Source organism: Fundulus heteroclitus, chromosome 24, assembly GCF_011125445.2.
Source record: "Fundulus heteroclitus isolate FHET01 chromosome 24, MU-UCD_Fhet_4.1, whole genome shotgun sequence".
Taxonomy (NCBI): domain Eukaryota; kingdom Metazoa; phylum Chordata; class Actinopteri; order Cyprinodontiformes; family Fundulidae; genus Fundulus; species Fundulus heteroclitus.
This window is the reverse complement of record NC_046384.1, coordinates 10668950-10692841: the sequence shown is the minus strand read 5'-3', so window position 1 is coordinate 10692841 and position 23892 is coordinate 10668950. Positions and strand designations below refer to the sequence as shown.

Genomic DNA, 23892 nt, shown 5'->3' with positions numbered 1-23892 from the left:
TGGTAGTTTTATCAGTGATGGTTTGTTTTGTCCTCATTTTTAAATCCTGCATGTGTCACACAGCAAGCTCCAAAAGAAGGAAAAACCAGAAGAAGAGACCAGAAATCCTCAGTAAGGCTCCTATTTTTATTTAGAATTGACATAGATGATAAATTCTTCTCCACCGTATATGTTTCTACAAGTTAAAATTTTTTCATCTGCTTGTAATATTCCTAAAATCACATTCACTTCACATAATGAGCACTTTAATACACTTAAACTTTCTGTTATCTTTGGTTCATTTCTAATAAACGTTTCTAAGCCAAACTTTATTTTTCTTTAAAGGAGTGAAGAACAGCAGATGCCTAAACAGAAAACTGAGGAAACGACATCTGTCCTGATTTATAGACAATCCTGCAAATCACCAAGATCACCAACAACACCTGATATAGAAAGCTGTGGACCTGATGGCATAAACCTTCATAAAAAACTGATATCCAAGAAATCAACATAATATAATAGAACACTTAAATTGTATTTGTATATGAATATATTTTCTCACCATTTATTTTTGTCTTTTTTTTTTTGTTTTTGGTATTGTATTTTTTAATCGTTTTGTAATAACCGTGGGATCTATTTAAAAAAATTATCATCATGACCACCGGGTGTCGCTGTCTCTGTTTCTAAACGAATTCTTTAAATATTGCCACGCTATTATTTATATTTTCTTACCAAAACCCCTCAAGTATGAGGCTAAAAACGGGTAGATGAAAATTAGCCTCTGTTTATCATTCCAGTCCATAGCGAAGACTACAGTTAATTACACAAATAAATGTAAATTTTAGTCACAGCTAGAAAATAATTTATTACTCTTCTTGTGCTCTTTAATCACTCTATACCTTTTTATTTATGAGCATTTTTTATGTTAATACAACATATAAACCTAATTGTTAAGAGCACTTTGTGCTTGAAAGACACTTATAATTTATTTGTGATGAATGTAATTTATCTTGATACAATTATTAAGCTAAACAAATAGTCAGACTCTTAGGTTCAGTTGTGAAATTTTCTCTGTGAAGGCGATTGACCTGCTGCTCTGTCTTTAGTAAAATCTGCAGATTATTTTTAATATTTATCATTATTATCTTGTATGGTTTCTACTAATCCTGTGTTACTCGGGTAAACAGCTGCATTATTGACATTACTGTAAGTGCGTGAGCTAAAATGGCAGGCAGCTTTTTATGTGTTGGTGATTTTCTCAAAAGTTAAGAGATTTTAAGCATATTTAATATTCAAGTTATCAGAGCTTTACAGATTTAAGAAATATGAGATTTTACTCTTTAGCTCTTTCTTCCATCATCCACACACAGCAGTCTGTTATGGCCGTGTCCAGAGACCAGGCCTCCTTTCCTAATGTGCAGAAATAACTTCCTGATGGACAGAAGAATTTTGCTTCTTATCATAGCCTCTGTGGTCGAAAAGTGAATCCTAAATGTTGCAGCTTCAGATTTGATGGACTACAAAACTACTTTTTTGGTGTGAAGGTCATTATCGCTGTTTATAAAGCTTTCCCAGAAGAGGTCCTAAAAATAAACCTGTGGTAAGAAAAGCTGAATTGATTGGGATTTATTTTTATAATTCAATACAGATAGATTAAAAACGTGTGAGTTTATATAAGTTTTTAGATGCCCATCCATTGTCTTCCTCTTATCAGAGATCATGGTGCCAAGCCAACAAGTTCCAGATGAAAATGCAGAAATGTTTAATATATATTTATCAGTTTTGCTGCCCTGTTATTAATTTACTCAAAGTTACAATCTGGGTTCAGGGCTTGGTTCCTGGGCAGCTTGGGGTCTGTTCTGGCTCCTGGCTGGTTGGCTGTGCCTCCTCTGCCTCCCTGGACCAGTGGGTGGACCGAGGCTTAGGTCGTGGAGGCTGGAGGTGTGGAGGTATTGCTGGGGCAGAACAGGTTCTAGTGTTGAGAGGGTTAAAGGATTTGGGTTATGCTCGGGGGGGACAGTGGGAGTGTCACCTCTGACTGGGTGAGTGCTCTTTCAATAATAATGATCATCATCATCATCATGTAAAGGGTGTGAAAAGATAGTAGCAGGGCATTTATAATTCTTTTTTATAAATGGAAAAATTGGACATGCTTAAATTATATGAAATAGTCCTCCGATAAAGATTGCCTGTTTTTATCTAGGTCTGTATGGAAAAATCTACAGTAAAGTAATGAAATGTTTATTCTGGATATACTATAGAAATTCCTTTAATGCAAACCAAATAATCTTTTACATTACCTCTCAGAAGCTGCAAAAAAAATTAAATCTAAAAAAAAGGACACCAGCATTTTTCACACCTTATCTAGTAGCTCAAGGAACGTCTAATTAATATTATAGTCTAAAAAGTTTTAGGCTAAAAGATTAAACTGTTTATTTTAATTTTTTCTTAACTCCCACTGTTGTGTTTAGTAATTTCTGCCAAAAGGTGCAACATTTTGATGTTATCCATCCGAATGCAGTATTTGCAAGAGATACTCGATTTAAAAGACCTGTCTGTGATTGGCTGGTGGCTGGGACAGTTTTTGTAGTCGCGAGCGCAGAGACTGTGCGAGGACAGTGGGTGGAAAAGAAGAGTTATATTCAGAGTTGAGGCCGTCTGTGAGATTCCGTGAACAATCTTTTCTCACTGAGGGCTCAGACTGGTGCTTGTGTGCTCAAGTTCATGGCACAAAAATAGACCATGGTGACGCATCTGACTGGTTTGAGCTCCAAAGCTGCAGGCAGAGCAGGAAGTATGGCGGAGTGTTAAAGCACCGGAGAGATGCGACACGCAGTTATAATCAGCTGGTTTTTAGTGGACACCATCCTTCAGACAGGTGAGAACGGATCTGGGTTGTTTCCCGAAGCAGTGATTTTTTTTTCCCCTTCCGGCGGTAGATTCGATTTAAAAACAACAATAAGTAGATATGAGTGTTTGTTACACAATGCCTGGATGCTATCTTGATAATTTAACATTAAATTCGCTCTTTATGTGAGGATGTTTGTTATTCCTCGCTTATAAACAAGAAAAAGAGTCTTTAGTGGATGACTGTTGAGCCATAACAAGATCACTTACGAGCAAAGATAGACCGCATAATCTAGGATTTTATAAAAAGAAAACAGTAAACCAGACATTATTGACAAGAATAGGCTGCCTTTTGTGGTGCAGTTTGATATTGGCTTTATTTTTTATTAGATTTCCAAAAGAGAATTATCACTTCCTGTATGTAAAAATAAATTCTAATCATACTTTGGTACAAACGGTCTTTCTTAAGCTTTCTTCAAACTCAGATCATCTGGAAATCTGTTCCCTAAGATTTGTTGATGTCCAAAGTTCTCTTTTTGATATCTTGGCTGATTCAAATTTTCCATGATGCGTCAAACAGGAAGCTATGTGTAGGCGTTATCTTAAAATAACCTGCATGTGTGCCTCCAGTTTTATCACATGTTGTGAATTTATAACCACAATCAGAACCTTATTAGGTCAATCATCCTCTGGGGTTCATGGATTTTAAAGTTATAGTTGTTTCAGTGTGTCTAAATTTCAGATTTTGACTTTTGCTTCATTTGATTGACTTTCAGAAAAGAAGGAAGTATAACCAGATGGTTCAACGGCCTTTGTTCTTTAAACACAGATTTCCTGTTTTACACCAGTTACAGAGGATCAGCAGCACCCAGGTTCACAGCTGTTGAATCTATTGGTTTTCTGGTTAGAAGAAATTATATACAATTTCAATAAGGCAGAATTCTACCTAAAATCTGTGCTTAGTTATGCTGGGCAGCTATCAGTTTTGAAAAAAAAAAAAGCAAATGTATTTCTATGCTTCATATTTTGCTCGACCAAAATCCATCTCCAGCCTGTTGATGCAGGTAAAGTGTTTTGTCAGTTTCTGGTGTGACCACCGTTTGCCTCACGCAGAGCAACACATCTCCTTTGCATGGAGTTGATCGGGTTGTTGATTGTGGCTTGTTGAATGTTGGTCCATTCCTCTTGGATGGATATTGGCAGGAACTGGAACACGCTGTCGTATACGCCGATCTAGATCATCCAAGACATGCTCATTGGGTGACATGTCCGGTGAGCATGCTGGCCATGAAAGAACTGGGATGTTTTCAGCTTCCAGGAGTTGTGTTCAGATCCTTGCAACATGGGGCTGTGCGTTATCATGCTGCAACATGAGGTGATAGTCGTCACGGTATCTCTGTGCATTCAAAATACTGTCAATGAATGTACTTGTGTTTGCTGTCCAGGACATGCGCCTGCCCATACCATAATCCCTCTGCCAGCATGCAGATGAGCTTCCCTGAGACGGTTTCCGACATGTTTATGCAGAAACTCCTTTGGTGTGCCAACCGATTGTTTCAGCAGTTGTCTGGGTGGATGGTCTGGATGGTCTCAGATGATGTTGGATGTGGAGGTACTGGGTCGGTGTGGTTACACGTGGTCTGTAGTTGTGAAGCCGGTTGGATGTAATACCAAATTCTCTGAGATGCACTAATCATGCATCAATGCAGCAATCAGCATCTTGATATGCCACACCTATGAGGTGCGATGGATTTTCTATGCAAAGAAGAGCTCACTGTCATAGATTTAGACAGATTTGTGAACAATATTTGAGAGAAATGGTTATTTTGTGTATAGAAAATGTTTTAGATCTTTGAGTTCAGCTCATGAAAAATGTGAGCAAAAACAAGTGTTTATTTTTATTCAGTGTGTATCAATGATCCAGACTATAAGGAGCCGGGAAGTAATCATTATTATTTTTGTCTGTCTCTGTTTATAATGGCCTTATGATTTCACATTTATACAGGTCTAGCAGCTTTGATCCAAACCCAGCAGACCGTATTAGCAGCAGTGGGAGAAGATGCTCCTCTCAGCTGTCTCCTCCTGGAAACTAAAGATGTCCAGCAGGTCACCTGGCAGAAGGTCTTTGGGAACAAAGAGAGGAACATCGGCTCCTACAGCGAGTATTTTGGTCAAACAGTGAATCCTGACTTTAAAGATAAAGTTCAGTTCACAGAAGCTGGACTGCAGAATAACTCCATAGTCATCAGGAATGTTACAGAGCAGGATGAAGGATGTTATCTCTGTTTGTTCAACACCTTCCCTGATGGAGTTTCTGACAGGGAGAACCTGCCTGAAGGTTTATGGTGAGAACCAGACTGTATTACAGGGTTAACTTCTAGAACTAGATGCTGATCATGATGGTTGTTCTCTGTCCAGAGCTGCATGGACCCGTCCTTGATGTCAGCAGATCAAGCTCTCCTGCAGGGTCAGTTGTGTCCTGTTCAGCCACAGGTCGACCTGCTCCCACTGTAACACTGACTGCTCCACAGCAGAACCTCAGCTTGTCCCTCTACAACACCACCAGGGTGAGCAACAGCAACGGTACCGTCACCGTCACCACCACAGCTCTGCTGTCAGCTTCCAGCAGCACACAGGTTGGATGTTCAGTGTCAGTTCTCTCTGCTGCTCCCAGAGAGCTGCTGCTCACCGTTCCTGGACCCTCACACACGTCTGATCATGGTGAGAAACTCTTTCAGAGATGTCAGAATGACAAAGTAATTATGACCCTGCAGAGCCCTGCAAAAGTGTTCAACTCTATTGGACCGCTACACATTTAGTCACGTTCAACTGAAAAATTAAACATGGTTTTTAAATGAAAATCTGATAAATGTGCATGCATTAGTTTTCAGCACTCTTTATTCTGACATCCCTAAAAAATCACCAACATTGTATTCAGTAAATCAACTGACTAGTAAATAGAGTCCATCCACTTAGGAGCAGTAGTCCTCGATTCCGGTCCTCGAGGTCCCTTGTCCTGCAACGTTTAGATTTAGCCCTGGTCCAACACACCTGAATTAAATGGCAGAATTACCTCCTCAGTATTTACCAGAGTCCTGCTAATCACCTGATTATTTGACTCAGGGGTGTTGAAGCAGGGTAACAAATAAAAGTTGCAGGAGAACGTCCTCGAGGACCAGAATTGACGACCACTGACTTAAGACAGGGAGATGGCTTTTTCTTTCTCCTCTCCTTTCCCCTGTTCTTTCCCTGTATCTATCCTGCTTCCATCAATCGTTTTTGAGGATTTACGATAACAGGATTTCTGCTTTTTGGAGCTGGGGGTTACCTGGATTATCGAGAAATTCTGAAAACATCTGCAGCTGCCTAATTTATGTGAGGGATATGTCCTGCTATCAACACTCAGACTGAAATGCTATGTAAGCACAACTGCATTCAGGGCCCGCTTTGGTCCCTGAATTCGCTGGTGAGATGGAATAGATCTCGGAGAAGTTGGAAATTCAGCTTTGGCAGGATAACCACAAATTTGGCTTTTTGGAATCACAATTTGAGAAGAAACAGTGAGACTTTAAAGCAGACAGAAAAAGAGTCTGCCTGACCCAAAACAAATACATTTATCAGAAATGGCTCTCCATGCCGGCCTTGGAAGGCTGACAGTCTTAATGTCTCCTGGATGTTATGTAAACAAGAAACACTTTTATTATTATTATTATTATTATTATTATTATTATGAAACAAAAGAAGTCTAGTTAATTAAAGCTCTTATAAAAATTGGACAAAACTACTTTAGATCAGAAACCCCCAATGATTTACTTTCTATTATGAATAGAATCAATTAGGGATGAAGCTTGTTCCAGTAAAACTAAAGAAGTCTAGTCAAGGATTTACTTACCTCATTCCTTTGTTAATGTAATATATTTTTTCCTGTGTATTATTTCCCTCTGTGATATTTTTCTGTTCATGTATAGCACCTTTAACCTCTTGTTACTGAAAAATGCTATATAGATAAACTCGCCTTGCTTTGTCTTAAGCAACAGACGAAGGAAGGAGAGGATTAATCAGAGAAGCAATCGAGAGGTCAGGTTCGTTTTGAATAGAGATGGAGGAGCTTGGGCAAGATAATCTGTTAACAGATCGAAATATATAACTGGTCGATATTACACTTGACAGTGTTTTGGAAGATGAATAAGAAGTGGTTCTTAAAAGAACCCCCTAAGATGATTTTTGCTGTGTAAAAACACGTGGAAGGAGATGCTTTGGTTAGATGAGACCACGATTTAAGTTGTTTGATGGAAGGTAATCCTGGAAGGGTTTGGCTGGAGAACACATGAGACTGTGGTTTCACAGAGGATTACCATTTCTATGTGTTAGAATGGCCTAGTCAAAGCCCAGGCCTAAATCCAATACAGAATCTGTGGTGTTCCAAGATTCATGGAATACATGTGCATGAAGCACTAAAATCACATTTTTATTGTAAAAAATAATTAGTAAAATAATTTAATGGAGAAGCAAGATAAATTTCATTATTTGATTCATAATGATATGAAGAATTAAAGGCATGGTTTTAAGTGGACTATAGCCTCCAGCAGATCAAAACATTATCTCGCTAACAACATTATAAAGTTATAAGTTCCTTACTACTTCACTAGACATGTTCTTCAAAAGGCTATGCTGTTTAGCTGCGTATTTATCCTTTGTAAACATGCACACAAGAGAAGACTGGTGAGAAGGTGAGGGGAAAGAGAGGGCCGGGTTGCAGCAGGAATGGAGGTAGAGAGGAATGGCTTGTATACAGACCGTGCTCAAAAGCCCTCTAGTGGTGAAACTTCGCTTAGTGCTCCTTTAAAAATGATACACTAAATTTGACTGTTGCAAAAATTACCATGAAATGCACTAAAGGTTGTGATTTAACATGTGAAAATGTGAATAAGTGAAAGGCTGAGACTGATGGTTACTGTGTGGTTCTGTTCTTTAATTGTTGGACAGGTTTGGATGAAGACTCTGGAACTCATCACAGAGATCTCGGTCAGTTAACGTTCAGATGTTGTATTTTAATTCACTCAGTCACATTTCTAAAACCTGTTGCTCTTCTTCCAAAGGACGGAACATAACTATTGTAGTGGTGGTTCTTGGGTCTTCTGTTGTGGTTTTATTCTCCATTTTCTGGTACGTAAAAAGGCATCGTAACAGGTACGACTCTCAGCCAGCTTGGTAGTTTTTTCAGTGATGGTTTGTTTTGTCCTCATTTTAAAATCTTGCATGTGTCACACAGGAAGCGTCAAATGGAAGAAAAACCTCAAGAACAGACCCCAAATCCTCAGTAAGGCTCCTATTTTTATTTAGAATTGACAAAGATGATAAATTCTTCTCCACTGTATATTTTTTTAAAAGTTAACATTTTTTCATCTCCTTCTAATATTCCTAACATCACAGTCACTCCACATATTGACTGCTTTAATACACTTAAACTTTCTGTTATCTTTGGTTCATTTATATTAAGCATTTCTAAGCCAAAGTGTTTTTCTTTTAAGGAGTGAAGAACAGCAGATGCCTAAACAGAAAACTGACAAAAAGATCATGACTAAAAGACAAAGCAGCAAACAATCATTAACATCCCTACCATCACCAATGACACCAACAACACCTGATATAGAAAGTGGTGGACCTGATGGTATAAAGCCAAAACTGACAGCCAAGAAATCGGTGTAATATAATAACTCACATAACTTGCATTTGTCTATGAATAAACTTTTTAACTGTGTTTCTTTGATTGTATTTGTATTTTTTTTATACATTTTTAAAGAACCCCCTTTAACTGTCCAGGATCTCTTTGTGTCTGTTTTTTATTTCACCACCTAGAAAGAAAAGAGAAATGTATGTAAAAGATGGATTTCTGTTGGCCAGAAATTATGATACTAATAAAAAACTATATACATTTTCTTTTTGTTGGTGCAGGTTATTTGGCACCTATAGATTTCAATATGACCACCAGCCATTACTCTTTCTCCACTTCTAAATTTTTTCTTAAAAAGTACTGCGTTTTAATTTTTTGAGTTTTTAGCCTCCTAAATTACTATTAATTTAGGAGGCTAAAAACGGGTCAATGAAAATTAGCCTGTTAATTAATCACGTGCAAAATGAAAACTACAGGTAATTACAGCAAAAAAGGTTATTACTTTACTTGTACTCTTTACTCATTAGATTTTTTTTATTATTATTATTGCACTGGTGATAAAATATAAACTGTCATAATACAATTTTGAATCTTAAACTGAGAAAACATCCAAACACTAAGTTCTCCTAAAAGCTCCAGCTATAAAAATAAATAACAAAATAAAAGTTTATTGTTGAGGTAATCACCCAGGTACTCCACCCTAGTCTAAATGTCCAAGCCCTGGATGTTCACCAGTGAGACAGGAGTGTCTTTTCTGTGGAAGTCATTTACAGTTTCCTTAGTCTTGGTTCTGTGCACCAGCTGACAAAGTCCATGATCGTTCATCTCGGAGACAAAACCCACAAGAATTGTCTCATTGGAGAATGTCTGGGAGTGACAACTTGGAGTGTTAAGTCTCAGGTTTAGAGAGTGAAGAGGAAAGGGAAGAGGACAGTTCCCTGAGGAACCCTTGGGCTGCAGACCACCATCTGACACAGTCCTGAAGCCTCACATACTGTGGTCTGTCTATGAGGTGGTCGGTGGTCCATGCAGCTGGAGAACCGTCCACTTCTGCATTCTGCAGCTTCCTCCTCAGCAGTGAAGGCTGGATGGTGTTGAAAGCACTGGAGACGTAAAAAAACATGACCATCATGGTGCTCCCAGGATGGTCCAGGTGTGAAACAGCTTGAAGCCTGTAGATGACAGCGTCCTCCACCTCCATGTCTGGAAGATACACAAACTGAAGGAGGTCCAGTTCAGAGCTCCTCAGGGATGAAGGTGTTTCTCTACAATCCATCGTCTTCATGAGGTGAGAGGTGAGGACGACTGGCCAGAAGTGGTTTGGCTCCATCGTTTTTGAGACCTGAATAAACTTCATGCATAAAGGAAGTTGAGATTCATATAACTAGTTCCCTTATTTAGTTATTAATTCCTTTTTTTTAAACTCACATTGATGACAACTAAAGTCAGTTTAGATAAGGTAATTGAATGTTTCGCTGATCCTCTAGCATGATTTTACACAGCTGAGATAAAGATGATAGATTTAAAGATGAATGAACTAAATGATGAGTGCCTTGGAAAAAGTTTTCATACACGTTAAACTTTTCTCAGAGCATTTAATCACATTAAAACCACAAACCTTTTCTTTAGTGTTTAACTGTGATGTGGAAGGAAAAATAAGCCTGTTTATAAAGACTTTTTTCTGTCCAGATAAAACTCTGAAAAGTGTGGAAAGCATGTGTTCACAGCACCTTTTAAATTATTAAAATACATGGCTACCAGCTTTGCACATCTTCGGAAAATAGTCCAAGCACCGCGAAAAACCCGGATGAAAACAATAGCAGTGAACTGGCCTATTAGGTCTGTTGTGAGTCTTTCAACAAGCTGAGCAGAGGCATGCCACACTATTCAGAATTTTGATTTGTAGAAACATTTGAAAACTATGCTGTAATTTCCCATCACCTGACAATTATGTACTAATTAGTGTTTCATATGAAATGCCAATGCAATAAACTGAGGTCAATGGTTGTGATGTGACAAAGGGATGTGAATACACACTGTAATCTAAATATATCAACAATAGTGCACTTCAAAGTGTTTTCATGACTAGTTTTGACACGAGACATAAGATTTTAGAAGCTCTCTATTTTTTCCATTGAATTTATGATTTTCTGTTTTAGCTAATATAACTATAAATAGGTGCCAAATAAAAAAAACTATACATGCAATTTAGTAACAATCTGGCAATATTTAGGGTTCTTGTTGTCATAGTTATTGTTCTCTTTAGTTTAAAGTACTTCTTGATTCTGAGATCATACAAGTTGCTTTATATAAGAAAGTTTCATATATTATTATGACTCGAGGGGGAAAAAAATGAAAAATTCGATCGCAATATGGATTTTTAAGGCTTTTTAGTGCAAGGCTCATAAAAAATGTTTCGCGTTGGTGTCACATGACCGATGACATCATTCGTTGACAAGCGTTGATCTGTTGACATTGCAACAAGTTACTTCCTGGGGTCCGTTCTTCGTACGTTGCTTAAAACATCCAAGATCAAATGAGACATCCAAGATGATTTCATCCGGCTAATCATGATCCGGCTAAGTGGGTTCTTCCAACACACCTGTTGTTTACGATTAGTATCACTGGATTGAGTTATCTGAGACAACTGCGCGTTCATGCGTTTGTTTAAAAGGGGAAATGTATCGATAGTAGAAACAATGATCAGCAGCGCTGCTATTGGCTGTTCAGCAAAGAACGCCCACAATTTTTTTCCCAGCAGAACAAGAGCTTTTAAAATAAGGTTATGCCGAATTTGAGGCAATTAAAACGACAATGAACACCTCAAAGTCTGCTAAAACAAGGAGAGAGGGCTGCAAAAAGCAGACAAATTAAATTGTAAATACTGTCCATGATAGATGTTTCTATCACTTTCTACAGTATATATTTTTTGTATTTTAATAATTTCATAAGTACTTTGTTCTTTTATGTCAGAGCCTCCATGGGAGCCCGAGCCACTAGAACGTGGGGAAAAAGTACAAGAATATTCTACAAAATGATAGCCTTTAATTATTATACTGTATTTTAAAAAGCAACTTCTTCTTTTTTTTTAAAAGCCACTGTTTAATTATGTGTTTGTCTGTTTTTAACAGCCACCAATAAGAAGGCTGAAAAAAATCGGGTTATTTTTACTTTTACATGTTTAACCCTTTTTCTTTTTTCTTTTTTTTCCACAAAATGACTCAAGGTGCCATCTGTTCCCTATATTAACGGCATCTTCAACAAAAGAAAAAGTATTTTGACCTGAAAAAAAAAATACAAATTAAGAGGAGAAATTGAACTCCACAACGTGAAAAAGAGAAAAACTGCACTAGAGATCGAGTTGCTTCAAAAGTACCTTCAGAGTAAATTCTAATACACCATTTTACACACAGTAGTATTGCTGACTTTACATAACCATCTCTTACTGCAGGCAAAAGATGACTTGCTGACTTTTCTTTATAAATAATTGTTTAAATAAAACGACAGGAACAAAGCATTATTTGTTTCGTCTTTTATTGAACATTAAAAAAAATGGTGTTCCACAATTCTGTCCCTTCCTCTGCCACTAGGTGGTCCAAGTGCGCTGGCTAGACACAGACTTCCCTATCTCCTCCGCTACGATCTAATCCTGTTTACATGAAATAAGCCTGCTCGGGAGCAGGCTCAACTTTGCGCACATGTTGCTATGACAGCAAGTCCGGGATGAGTTTCGAAGAACCAAACGATCCAAGATCATGCCAAATCGTCAACAATGAAATCCAGCTAACTGAGTTAGCGACGTACGAAGAACGGACCCCTGGTTGCAAACTCGCTTTCTCAAACACAAATAGACGGATTAAACATGGCTAAAAAGCGTGTGGCTTATGGTTGGTCAAATACCAACAAGGATAATGTCTCCTTACACACATTTCCGAACCCGAAAAGTCCCGGAGGTGAGAAAATCCTCACTGAATGGAATCGCCAAGTAGCCGGTAGCCTCTAAACTTTTGTTTCAGACGCAGCGTTGCCTCACAAGTCCTGAGTGGAGTGTTTCTCCCACTCCAGCCGCGACAATCCCTGCGCGGCCTGAGCCCAGAGAAGCTCTCTGCTAATGTCTCCTTCTCCTCCTCATCACGCAGTGGGAGCGGAGAAATCTCCTGCTGTGAACCAACGTGTTATCCACACTACCTCTCAGCACGGCCCTGCTACCCCACAGAACCCTGAGGCGTTTTAAGCCGTGGTGGGGATTGACCCACAGCCCTTTCGGTTCGGAACCCCCCGGAGAATATGAGCGCCACGGTGCAACAGATAAATGCGCGTCAGCTCTCAGAGCGCTCACGTCCAGATTATTCAGTAAAATTCCAGGAACACATAATGCTGACACACTGTGGTTTGTGCTGAATGTACGTCTTTTTGTTTTATGTGTTGTTTTGGCGAATTTCAGCCGTCATAAACGATGCTAGGCAATCGGGCTTGGACGAGTTGTTTCCGTGTTTACATCCGAACTGTCAGCCAGAACCGCGATTATAAGCCTTGATTCCAATTATACACCAGCAACCCATTCCGTTTATTCTCCTAAAATGTTTTTCTCAGACTTACCCGAATCGTAACAGATGCTTGTGCTGTCTTTCATGTTAAAATCATCACTTTGTGACTCCGCATTTGAACTTGTCGTTGTGTACTTCATTGTACTCTCTGTAGCGTAGCCTCAGCTACATCAACAAACTACGTCATCGTACCACGTGACACAAATTGTGGATTTTCAGCCTAGCATTTGTCGAGGGAAAATTTTTAGACCTTAAAAAAACTTTTAATGGCGCAATCACGATCTTAATGCCACATTTTTTGAAAATATTGTCACTAATGCATGTATTTCCGAGATGGTCGATCTCAGAATCAAGAAGTGCTTTAACTTTACACTCCTGAGGACTTTTTCTGTTCATTTATTCACCATTTCAGTCACCAGCAGTTATGCTTCCAGCTCAGTCTGCCTCCAGCCACCACCCCACTCTAGATTATCTGCACCTGTTGCCACTAATTAGTCATTCAGCTCACCTGTTCACCAGCCTACTTATACCTGCCTCTGCCAGACCGTCTCACTCACTTCTTCCTGCTCCTCATCATTCACTCTCTTCAGTGCTCTCACCATGTGGTGTGCCTTTGCTTTACCTGCTCATGTGTGCTCTGCCAGCTGGACTCTCCTGCTGTCCTGTATCTGCGTGCTGCAGTTCAGCCTGTTTCCTGCTCTACTGGATCCGTGTGCCTGCCAGCTGAACTCTCCTAGCTGCTGCTATGCTACCTGTTCCTCTGTGAGTCTCAGCTGCTTGGTTACCTGTTCTGGTGGTTCTCCGGTCCACACGGCCTGCTGGTTCTGTCACCGCCTACATCTCCTGGTTTTCTGCTCATCCCGGTAAACCAGCACTTTCTATCAGGATTCTTTGCCAAGACTGTGACTGTTTGCCTGCTTCATCTCCCGTTATTCACCTCTTCAATAAACTCTTTAAAATGTAACTCTGTGTCTGGCTGAAAATCGGGTTTAAGTGCATTAAAGCGAGACACTTCTACGCACTGGGTAGCTTTGAAAAGTCCTAAAACAGTTTCTGGCAAGTTTTACCAGAGAAGTTTATAATTTAAATAACTAAAAAGGGATTTATTTCCTAGTTTAATGCTGTTTTTATTCCAGCTTTGTGTCATGATCAAACAAGCTCTAAATATGTATTTAAAAACTGAGGCTGGTAGGAAATTTAAGATTAACCAAATTTTTTCAAAGAGAGAGATTAATCAGGATGTGGGCTGGAGCCTTTATTCAGACCCAGAAGCTGTTGACGTGACACGTGACAACACCTGTAGAGACTCACATGTCTGGTTTGAACGCAGCTCCAGACCAGCAGGCAGGACGGGAAGTTGTGTTAAAGCATCGGAGAAATGCGACCTGCTTTTCTAATCAGCTGGCTTTTAATGGACACCGTCCTCCAGACAGGTAAGAACTGATCTGGGTTGTTGCCTGAAAAAAAAAAAAAAAAAAAAAAAAAAAAAAAAAAAAAAAAAAAAAAATATATATATAATTATTATTATAATTTATTTATTTATTTTTTATTTATTTTTTTCTCCGGTGGATTCGATTTCAAAACTATTTAAGTAGATATAAGTGTTTGTACCACAATGCCTGGATGCTATGTTGATTGTAAAATAATTATTTAGCTTTATATGCGAGGATGTTTATTATTCCTCGCTTATAAACAAGAAAACGAGGCTTTAGTGGATGACTGTTGAGCCATAACAAGATCACTTACGAGCAAAGATAGACCACATAATCCAGGATTTAAAAAAGGAAAACAGTAAACCAGACATTTTTTTGAAAAACAAAAATGGGCTGCCTTTTGTGGTGCAGTTTCATATTGGCTTTGTTTTTATTGGATTTCCAAAAGGGAACTAACACTTCCTGTATATAAAAATAAACTCTATACTTTGGTACAGACAGTCTTTCTTAAGCTTTGTTCAAACTCAGATCATCTGTTCCCTAAGATTTGTTGAGGTCCAAAGTTCGCTTCTTGATATCTTGGCCAATTTAGTTAATTTTTCCATGATGTATCACACAGGAAGCGGTGTGTAGGCGTTTATCTTTAAAAGAAAACCTTCAGGTGTGCCTCCAGTTGCATCAAGTGTGAATTTATAACCAGAATCAGATCCTTATTAAGTCCTGCAATCATCCTCTGGGGTTCACAAATGTTAAAGTTATAGTAGTTTCAATGTGTCTAAATTTCAGATTTTGACTGTTGCTTCATTTGACTGGCTTTCAGAAAAGAAGGAAGCCTTAGTTCTTTAAATAAGGACTTCCTGTTTAACACCAGTTACATGGAATCAGCAGCACCCAGGTCATAGCTGCTGGTTTTATTGTTTGTTTTTTTTTTTTGTTTTGTTTTTTTAGAAGAAATTGTATTAAATTCTAATTAGGCTGAATTCTACCCAAAATCTGAGCTTTAGTTATGCTGGGCAGCTATCAGTTTGAAAAAAATAAAATAAAACCTTCTTTCTATGTATCATATTTTGCTCGACCAAAATCCATCTCCAGCCTGTTGATGCAGGTAAAGTGTTTTGTCAGTTTCCTGTGTGACCACCATTTGCCTCCTGCAGAGCAACACATCTCCTTTGCATGGAGTTGATCAGGTTGTTGATTGTGGCTTGTTGAATGTTGGTCCACTCCTCTGCAATGGCTGTGCAACATTGATGGATAGCTGGGACACGCTGTCGTATTAGGGCTGGGCGATATAGGAAAAAAAGCATATTGGTAAAATATAAATCAGATTGATCGATAATTATCAACAAATTCAAATTAAGAGCAGCCATGGCGATTTTATGCTGTTGCTTGGCAACCTATTCTTGGATACAGAACACAAACACTAAAATCAAAGTCAACCCTTTATTCAACCAACTTTTTTACCAAAACTGTTTTTAAAAAGAGAAAAAAAGAACACATGATCTCTGAAATCTCTGAAGGCGGCGGAGCTTGGGGACAGAGCGTTCCTGGTTCTGCGTTGTGATTGGTTGGGAGGATGTAATGACTGTAATATTAACCTACATGGCTAAAATGCAAAAGGAAGGAAAACTGATATTTTATTTAACTATTATTGACCTTTTTTTTTCTATCATCGATATACGTATAGCGACCGATACATATTGTTATTGAATTATCATCCAGCCCTTTGTCATATACGCTGATCCAGAGCATCCAAGACATACTCAGTGGGTGACATGTCTGGTGAGCATGCTGGCCATGCAAGAACTAGAATGTTTTCAGCTTCCAGGAGTTGTGTTCAGATCCTTGCAACATGGGAACGGGCATTATGCTGCATCATGAGGTGATAGTCGTGGACAAACGGCACAATGATGGGCCTCAGGATCTCGTCACGGTGTCTCTGTGCATTCAAAATACCATTGACAAATTGCACCTGTGTTCGCTGTCCAGGACATACGCCTACCCATACCATAAGTCCACCCCCACCATGGACCACTCTATCCGCAACGCTGACATCAGCAAACCGTTCACCAGACACGCTGTCTGCCCTGAACAGTGAAAACCCGGATTCATCTGTGAAGCGCACACCTCTCCAATGTGCCAGACGCCATTGAATGTCAGCATTTGCCCTCTGAAATCAGCTACAACGAGGAACTGCAGTCAGGCCGAGGCACCAATGAGGACAACCTGCATGCAGATGAGCTTCCCTGAGATGGTTTATGCAGAAACTCTTTGGTTGTGCAAACCGATTGTTTCAGCAGTTGTCTGGATGGATGGTCTGAATGGTCTCAGATGATGTTGGATGTGGAGGTCCTGGGCTGGTGTGGTTACATGTGGTCTGCGATTGAGGCCGGTTGGATGTAATACCAAATTCTCTGATATGCCTTTGGAGACGGCCTGTGGTAGAAGAATGAACATTCACTTCATGGGCAAGAGCTCTGGTCGACATCCCGGCACGCTCCCTCAAGACCTGTGACATCTGTGGTCATGTGCTGTAATAACAGAACATTTCTGAATCGTCTTTTACTGTGGCCAGCCTAAGGCACACCTGCAATAATCATGCATCAATGCACCAATCAGCATCTTGATATGCCACACCTATGAGGTGCGATGGATTATCTATACAAAGAAGAAGAGCTCACTATCATATATTTAGATAGATTTGTGAACAATATTTGAGAGAAATGGTTATTTTGTGTATATAAAAAATGTTTTAGATCAGGGGTGTCAAACATACGGCCCGCGGGCCGGATCCGGCCCGCCGAACAATTTAGTCCGGCCCTGTGGCTAAATGCAATATCATTATTAAAAAAAAAATATATATTTTTTTTTTTTTTTTCTCCAGTGTCCTGTCTGGCAATGTGGCAATAAGAGCTCATCAGATTTGACTTTCACAAGTGGAGCAGTACTGTTTTTGCCATAGTGCTCCGCTTGATTTATGAATGTGAATAGTTTTATTATGATTCATGCGGGGAATATCTCAAATGATATGGACACTATAATGGGAAAGTAGGAGAGGAAAGGAAGAACAAGAAGAAAAAAAGAAAAGGTGAAAGAAAGAGGAGATAAAAGGAAGAGAATGATAAAACAATTATTGAAAAAAACATGTACTTCGTTTAATTGAAAATATGCAGTTCCTATATAGTCCACAAGGGCGCTGTGTTTTAATTAGCAGATTAAGATTCAGGTGTGGAAAAATTTAAATAATTTCTTAATTTTTATCTGTTTGATGTATTTTGTCATGTAGGACAGTGTTTTTAAGTTCCAAAAGTGTTATTAAATGTTTTTCAACAATGTATAATCACTGTGATCAGTTCTTATGCATAATGCACAAGTAAAGTAAAGTATTGTTTGCAAAAGTAAAGTATTGTTGAAATTGCACATACTTTTTTTTTTTAAACTCTGAGGTTATTCATAATATATTGTGTAAAAGTGAAATTAATTTAATATAAAAATCAACAAGTCCACATTTATTAGTTCTATTTAATCTTGCAATGAGTTAACTCATGTGGCCCTGTTTAGATCAGATTAAGCTGTACGCGGCCCCTAAACCAAAATGAGTTTGACACCCCTGTTTTAGATCTTAGAGTTCAGCTCATGGGAGCAAAAATAAGTGTTGTGTTTATATTTTTGTTCAGTCCGTGTCAATGATCCAGACTATTAAGAGCTGGGAGGTAATCATCATTCAATTTGTCTGTTTCAGTTAATAACAGTTACGTGATTTCATATGCAGGTCTAGCAGCTTTGATCCAAACCCAGCAGACCGTATTAGCAGCAGTGGAAGAAGATGCTCCTCTCAGCTGTCTCCTCCTGGAAACTAAAGATGTCCAGCAGGTCACCTGGCAGAAGCTCTTCTGGAACACAGAGAGGAACATCGGCTCCTACAGCGAGCATTTTGGTCAAACAGTGAATTCTGACTTTAAAGATAAAGTTCAGTTCACAGAAGCTGGACTACAGAATAACTCCATAGTCATCAGGAATGTTACAGAGCAGGATGAAGGATGTTATTTCTGTAGATTCATCATCGAACCTGATGGAGCTCAGACAGCTGGAACCTGCCTGAAGGTTTATGGTGAGAACCAGACTGTATTACAGGGTTAACTTCTAGAACTATGCTGATCATGATGGTTGTTCTCTGTCCAGAGCTGCATGGACCCGTCCTTGATGTCAGCACATCAAGCTCTCCTGCAGGGTCAGTTGTGTCCTGTTCAGCCACAGGTCGACCTGCTCCCACTGTAACACTGACTGCTCCACAGCAGAACCTCAGCTTGTCCCTCTACAACACCACCAGGGTGAGCAACAGCAACGGTACCATCACCGTCACCACCACAGCTCTGCTGTCAGCTTCCAGCAGCACACAGGTTGGATGTTCAGTGTCAGTTCTCTCTGCTGCTCCCAGAGAGCTGCTGCGCACCGTTCCTGGACCCTCACACACGTCTGATCATGGTGAGAAACTCTTTCAGAGATGTCAGAATGACAAAGTAATCATGACCCTGCAGAGCCCTGCAAAAGTGTTCAAGCCTATTTGACCACTACACATTTAGTCACGTTTCACAGAAAAAATAAATTTGGTTTTTAAATGAAGATCTGATAAATGTGCATGCATTAGTTTTCAGCACTCTTTGTTCTGATATCCCTAAGAAAAATTACCAACATTGTATTCAGTGCATCAACTAACTAGTAAATAGAGTCCATCCACTTAAAGCAGTAGTTCTCAATTCTAGTTCTCAAGGTCCAGTGTCCTGCAACTTTAGATGCAGCCCTGGTCCAACACACGTGAATTAAATGGCAGAATTACCTCCTCAGTATTTACCAGAGTCCTGCTAATCACCTGATTATTTGACTCAGGGGTGTTAAAGAAGGGTAACAAAAAAAAGTTGCAGGAGAACGTCCTCGAGGACCAGAATTGAGGACCACTGACTTAAGACAGGGAGATGGCTTTCTCTTTCTCCTCTCCTCTCCATTCCCCTGTTCTTCCCCTGTATCTATCCTGCTTCCATCAATCTTTTTTGAGGATTTACGATAACAGGATTTCTGCTTTTTGGAGCTGGGGGTTACCTGGATTATCGAGAAATTCTGAAAACATCTGCAGCTGCCTAATTTATGTGAGGGATTATGTCCTGCTATCAACACTCAGACTGAAATGTGTAAACAAAACTGCATTCAGGGCCAGCTGTGGTCCCTGAATTCGCTGGTGAGATGGAATAGATCTCGAAGAAGTTGGAAGCTCAGCTTTGGCAGGATAACCACAAATTTGGCTCTTTGGAATCACAATTTGATAAGAAACAGTGAGACTTTAAAGCAGACAGAAAAAGAGTCTGCCTGACCCAAAACAAATACATTTATCAGAAATGGCTCCCCGTGCCGGCCTTGGAAGGCTGACAGTCTTAATTTCTCCTGGATATTATGTAAACAAGAAACACTGTTTTAGCTGCAGTTTCAGAAAGGTCAGATCAGAGATCTTAAGTTGTAGCTTTAAGAATTTACTTTGTTTATTTTATTACCATGAAACAAAAAAAGTCTAGTTAATTGTAGCTATTGAAAAATTGGACAAAACTACTTTAGATCAGAAACCCCCAATGATTTACTTAGTTTATTTCCTATTATGAATAGAATCATATAGTGATGAAGCTTGTTCCAGTAAAACTAAAGAACTGTAGTCAAGGATTTACTTAACTCATTCCTTTGTTAATATAATGTTTTTCTTTTCCTGTGTAATATTTCCCTCTGTGATATTTTTCTGTTGATGTACAGCACTTTTAACCTCTTGTTACTGAAAAGTGCTATATAAATAAACTTGCCTTGCTTTGCCTTAAGCAACAGACCAAGCAAAGAGAGGATTAGTCAGAGAATCAATCGAGAGGTCGGGTTCATTCTGACTAGAAATGGAGGAGCTTGGGCGAGATAATCTGTTAACAGGACATCTGGTAGATATTACACTTGACAGTGTTTTGGAAGATGAATAAAAAGTGGTTCCTAAAAGAACCCCCTAAGATATGTTTGCTGTGTAAAAACACGTGGAAGAAGATGCTCTGGTTAGATGAGACCACGATTTAAGTTGTTTGATGGAAGGTAATCCTGGAAGGGTTTGGCTGGAGAACACATGAGACTGTGTTAGAGCTTCACAGAGGATTAGCATATCTACGTGTTAGAATGGCCTAGTCAAAGCCCAGGCCTAAATCCAATACAGAATCTGTGGTGTTCCAAGATTCATGGAAAACATGTGCATGTAGCACTAACATCACATTTTTATTGTAAAAAATAATTAGTAAAATAATTTAATGGAGCAGTAGGATAAATTTCATTATTTGATTCATAATGATATGAAGAATTAAAGGCATGGTTTTAAGTGGACTATAGCCTCCAGCAGATCAAAATATTCTCTCGCTAAAAACATTATAAAGTTATAAGTTCCTTACTGCTTCACTAGACATGTTCCTCCAAAAGGTTATGTTGTTTATCTGCGTATTATTCCTTTGTAAACATGCACATAAGAGAAGACTAAATTAGACTGTTGCAAAAAATTACCATGAAATGCACTAAAGGTTGTGATTTAACATGTGAAAATGTGAATAAAATGTGAAGTGAGACAGATGGTTACTGTGTGGTTCTGTTCTTTAATTGTTGGACAGGTTTGGATGAAGACTCTGGAACTCATCACAGAGATCTCGGTCAGTTAACGTTCAGATGTTGTATTTTAATTCACTCAATCACATTTCTAAAACCTGTTGCTCTTCTTCCAAAGGACGGTACATAACTATTGTAGTGGTGGTTCTCGGGTCTTCTGTTGTGGCTTTATTCTCCATTTTCTGGTACATAAAAAGGCATCGTAACAGGTACGACTCTCAGCCAGCTTGGTAGTTATGTCAGTGATGGTTTGTTTTGTCCTCATTTTTAAATCTTTCATGTGTCACACAGGAAGCGTCAAATGGAGGAAAAACCTGAAGAACAGACCCCAAATCCTCAGTAAGGCTCCTATTTTTATTTAGAATTGACAAAGATGATAAATTCTTCTCCACTGTATATTTTTTTACAAGTTAACGTTTTTTCATCTGCTTCTAATATTCCTAACATCACATTCACTTCACATAATTACCACTTTAATACACTTAACCTTTCTGTTATCTTTTGTTAATTTATAATAAATGTTTCTAAGCCAAAGTGTTTTTCTATTAAGGAGTGAAGAACAGATGATGCCTAAACAGAAAACTGACAAAAAGATCATGATTAAAAGACCAAGCAGACAATCATTAACATCACCACCACCACCAATGACACCAACAGCACCTGATATAGAAAGTGGTGGACCTGATCGTATAAAGCCTCATGAAAAACTGACAGCCAAGAAATCGTTGTAATATAATAACTCACATAACTTGCATTTGTCTATGAATATACTTTTTAACCGTGTTTCTTTGATTGTATTTGTATTTTTCCCCCATTTTTAAAGAACTCCCTTTAACTGTCCAGGATCTCTTTGTGTCTGTTTTTTATTTCACCACCTAGAATGGAAAGAGAAATGTATATAAAAGATGGATTTCTGTGGGCTAGAAATGATGATACTAATAAAAAAACAAAAGAAGATACATTTTCTCTTTTTTGTTGGTGCAGGTTAATTGGCACCTATAGATCTCAATATGACCACCAGGCATTACTGTTTCTCCACTTCTAAATGTATTCTTAAAAAGTACTGTGATTAATTTATTGAGCTTTTAGCCTCCTAAATTATTATTTATTTAGGAGGCTAAAAACGGGTCAATGGAAATTAGCCTGTTAATTAATCACGTGCAAAATGACAACTACAGGTAATTACAGCTAAAAAAGTTATTACTTTACTTGTGCTCTTTAATCATTAGATCTTGTTGTTTATTATTGCGCTTTTCTTTAGATTAAATCAACATAAACCTGATCAATTTAAAACTAGTGATAAAATATAAACTGTCATAATACAATTTTGAATCTTAAACTGAGCAAACATCCAAACTCTTAGTTCTCCTAAAAGCTCCAGCTATAAAAATAAACAAAATAAAAGTTTATTGTTGAGGTGAACATCCAGGTACTTCTACTCCGCCCAAGTCTCGATGTCCAAGCCCTGGATGTTCACCAGTGAGACAGGAGTGTCATTTCTGTGGAAGTCATTTACAGTTTCCTTAGTCTTGGTTCTGTACACCAGCTGACAAAGTCTATGATTGTTCATCTCAGAGACAAAACCCACAAGGATTGTCTCTTTGGAGAACGTCTGGGAGTGACAACTTGGAGTGTTGAGTCTGATGTCTAGAGGATAAAGAGGAAAGGGAAGAGGACAGTTTCCCTGAGGAACCCCTGGGCTGCAGACCACCATCTACCCAGTCCTGAAGCCTCACATACTGTGGTCTGTCTGTGAGGTGGTCGGTGGTCCATGCAGCTGGAGAACCGTCCACTTCTGCATCCTGCAGCTTCCTCCTCAGCAGTGAAGGCTGGATGGTGTTGAAAGAACTGGTCACATAAAAAACATGACGGTCATGGTGCTCCCAGGATGGTCCAGGTGTGAAACACCCTGAAGCATGTAGATGACAGAGTCCTCGACCTCCATGTCTGGAAGATACACAAACTGAAGGAGGTCCAGTGATGTGGAAGGGAAAATATGACTGTTTATAAGGACATTTTTTTAAGATAAAACTCTGAAAAGTGTGGAAAGCATTTGTTCACAAACCCTTTAAATCAATAAGCAAATATTTTTGGGGTGTGTCTCTTCCAGCTTTGCACATTTTTGTAAAATAGTCCAAGCGCCATCAGATTAGATCTGTTGTGAGTCTTTCAACAAGCTGAGCAGAGGCATGCCACACTGTTGAAAAATATTGTTGAAAACTATATTACTATTAGTACAATAATGTACTAATAGATCTTTCATAGAAATTGCCAATGCAATAAACTGAGGTTAATGGTTGTGATGTGACAAGGGGATTTGAGTGCACATTGTAATCTAAATATATCAACAATAGTGCACTTCAAAGTGACTTGTTTTGATACAGATTTTAGAAGCTCTCTATTTTTTCCATTAAACTGATGATTTTCTAAAAGTCCTAAAACAGTTTCTGGCAAGTTTTACCAGAAAAGTTTATAATTTAAATAACTAAAGAGGGGTTTATTTATATTTTAATACTGTTTTTATTCCAGCTTTGCGTCATAATCAAACAAGCTATAAATGTGTATTTAAAAACTGAGCCTGGTAGGAAACTTATGATTAACCGAATTTTTCAAACAGAGATTAATCAGGATGTGAGTTGGAGCCTTTGTTGAGACCCGGAAGCTGTCGACGTGACACGTGACAACACCTGTAGACATAGATATCTTATACGTAGATGCCTCGTCGGGCAGGTTCTGCCTATGCGTCAGA

General features: G+C 38.7%; 5 protein-coding genes and 1 long non-coding RNA gene across 9 annotated transcripts in view; 5 read left to right on the top strand and 1 right to left on the bottom strand.

The window, feature by feature from the left end:
• Nucleotides 1-545, top strand: part of LOC105921732 (OX-2 membrane glycoprotein) — a 74875-nt gene extending 74330 nt beyond the window's left edge. For 3 of the 4 annotated variants that reach the window (XM_036127903.1, XM_036127901.1, XM_036127902.1), the window contains 2 exons: nucleotides 64-111; nucleotides 325-545. In XM_036127903.1, coding sequence (XP_035983796.1) covers nucleotides 64-111; nucleotides 325-493 — 217 coding nt within the window. In that variant the 3' untranslated portion in view covers nucleotides 494-545. Of the gene's footprint in view, nucleotides 1-63; nucleotides 112-324 lie in introns of those variants that run through there. The other variant, XM_036127904.1, reaches the window with a different exon arrangement.
• Nucleotides 1-23892, top strand: part of LOC105921727 (OX-2 membrane glycoprotein-like) — a 95658-nt gene that overhangs the window by 43986 nt on the left and 27780 nt on the right. The gene's annotated exons all lie outside the window — the stretch shown is intronic.
• LOC118557710 lies at nucleotides 78-23835 on the bottom strand. Its single transcript, XR_004927949.1, has 3 exons — nucleotides 23759-23835; nucleotides 13505-13508; nucleotides 78-107 (listed from the first exon to the last, which is right to left on the bottom strand). It is a non-coding gene; the product is annotated as an uncharacterized LOC118557710 (long non-coding RNA).
• On the top strand, nucleotides 2604-5370 carry LOC105923033 (OX-2 membrane glycoprotein-like). The gene is made up of 3 exons (XM_036127915.1): nucleotides 2604-2857; nucleotides 4832-5171; nucleotides 5245-5370. Coding segments are annotated over exons 1-3 (396 nt in total). The 5' UTR covers nucleotides 2604-2802; the 3' UTR covers nucleotides 5246-5370.
• Nucleotides 14407-21738, top strand: LOC118557707 (OX-2 membrane glycoprotein-like). Its single transcript, XM_036127913.1, has 7 exons — nucleotides 14407-14480; nucleotides 18250-18588; nucleotides 18660-18962; nucleotides 21149-21187; nucleotides 21341-21352; nucleotides 21435-21482; nucleotides 21694-21738. Exons 1-7 carry the CDS (start codon nucleotides 14426-14428, stop codon nucleotides 21708-21710), a joined length of 813 nt encoding a protein of 270 aa, XP_035983806.1. The 5' UTR covers nucleotides 14407-14425; the 3' UTR covers nucleotides 21711-21738.
• Nucleotides 23772-23892, top strand: part of LOC118557706 (OX-2 membrane glycoprotein-like) — a 55535-nt gene continuing 55414 nt past the window's right edge. Inside the window, exon 1 of the mRNA XM_036127897.1 lies at nucleotides 23772-23829. The gene's annotated coding sequence lies outside the window, so the exon portion shown is untranslated. The remainder of the gene's footprint in view (nucleotides 23830-23892) is intronic.

What these genes read in the sequence shown, in the direction of transcription:
- LOC105923033 (XM_036127915.1), top strand. Translation starts at nt 2,803, where the DNA reads ATGCGACACGCAGTTATAATCAGCTGGTTTTTAGTGGACACCATCCTT. An exon ending in GGACACCATCCTTCAGACAG is followed by an intron (nt 2,858 to 4,831) that starts GTGAGAACGGAT and finishes ACATTTATACAG; the next exon opens with GTCTAGCAGCTTTGATCCAA.
- LOC118557707 (XM_036127913.1), top strand. Translation starts at nt 14,426, where the DNA reads ATGCGACCTGCTTTTCTAATCAGCTGGCTTTTAATGGACACCGTCCTC. An exon ending in GGACACCGTCCTCCAGACAG is followed by an intron (nt 14,481 to 18,249) that starts GTAAGAACTGAT and finishes TTTCATATGCAG; the next exon opens with GTCTAGCAGCTTTGATCCAA. An exon ending in AACCTGCCTGAAGGTTTATG is followed by an intron (nt 18,589 to 18,659) that starts GTGAGAACCAGA and finishes TTCTCTGTCCAG; the next exon opens with AGCTGCATGGACCCGTCCTT.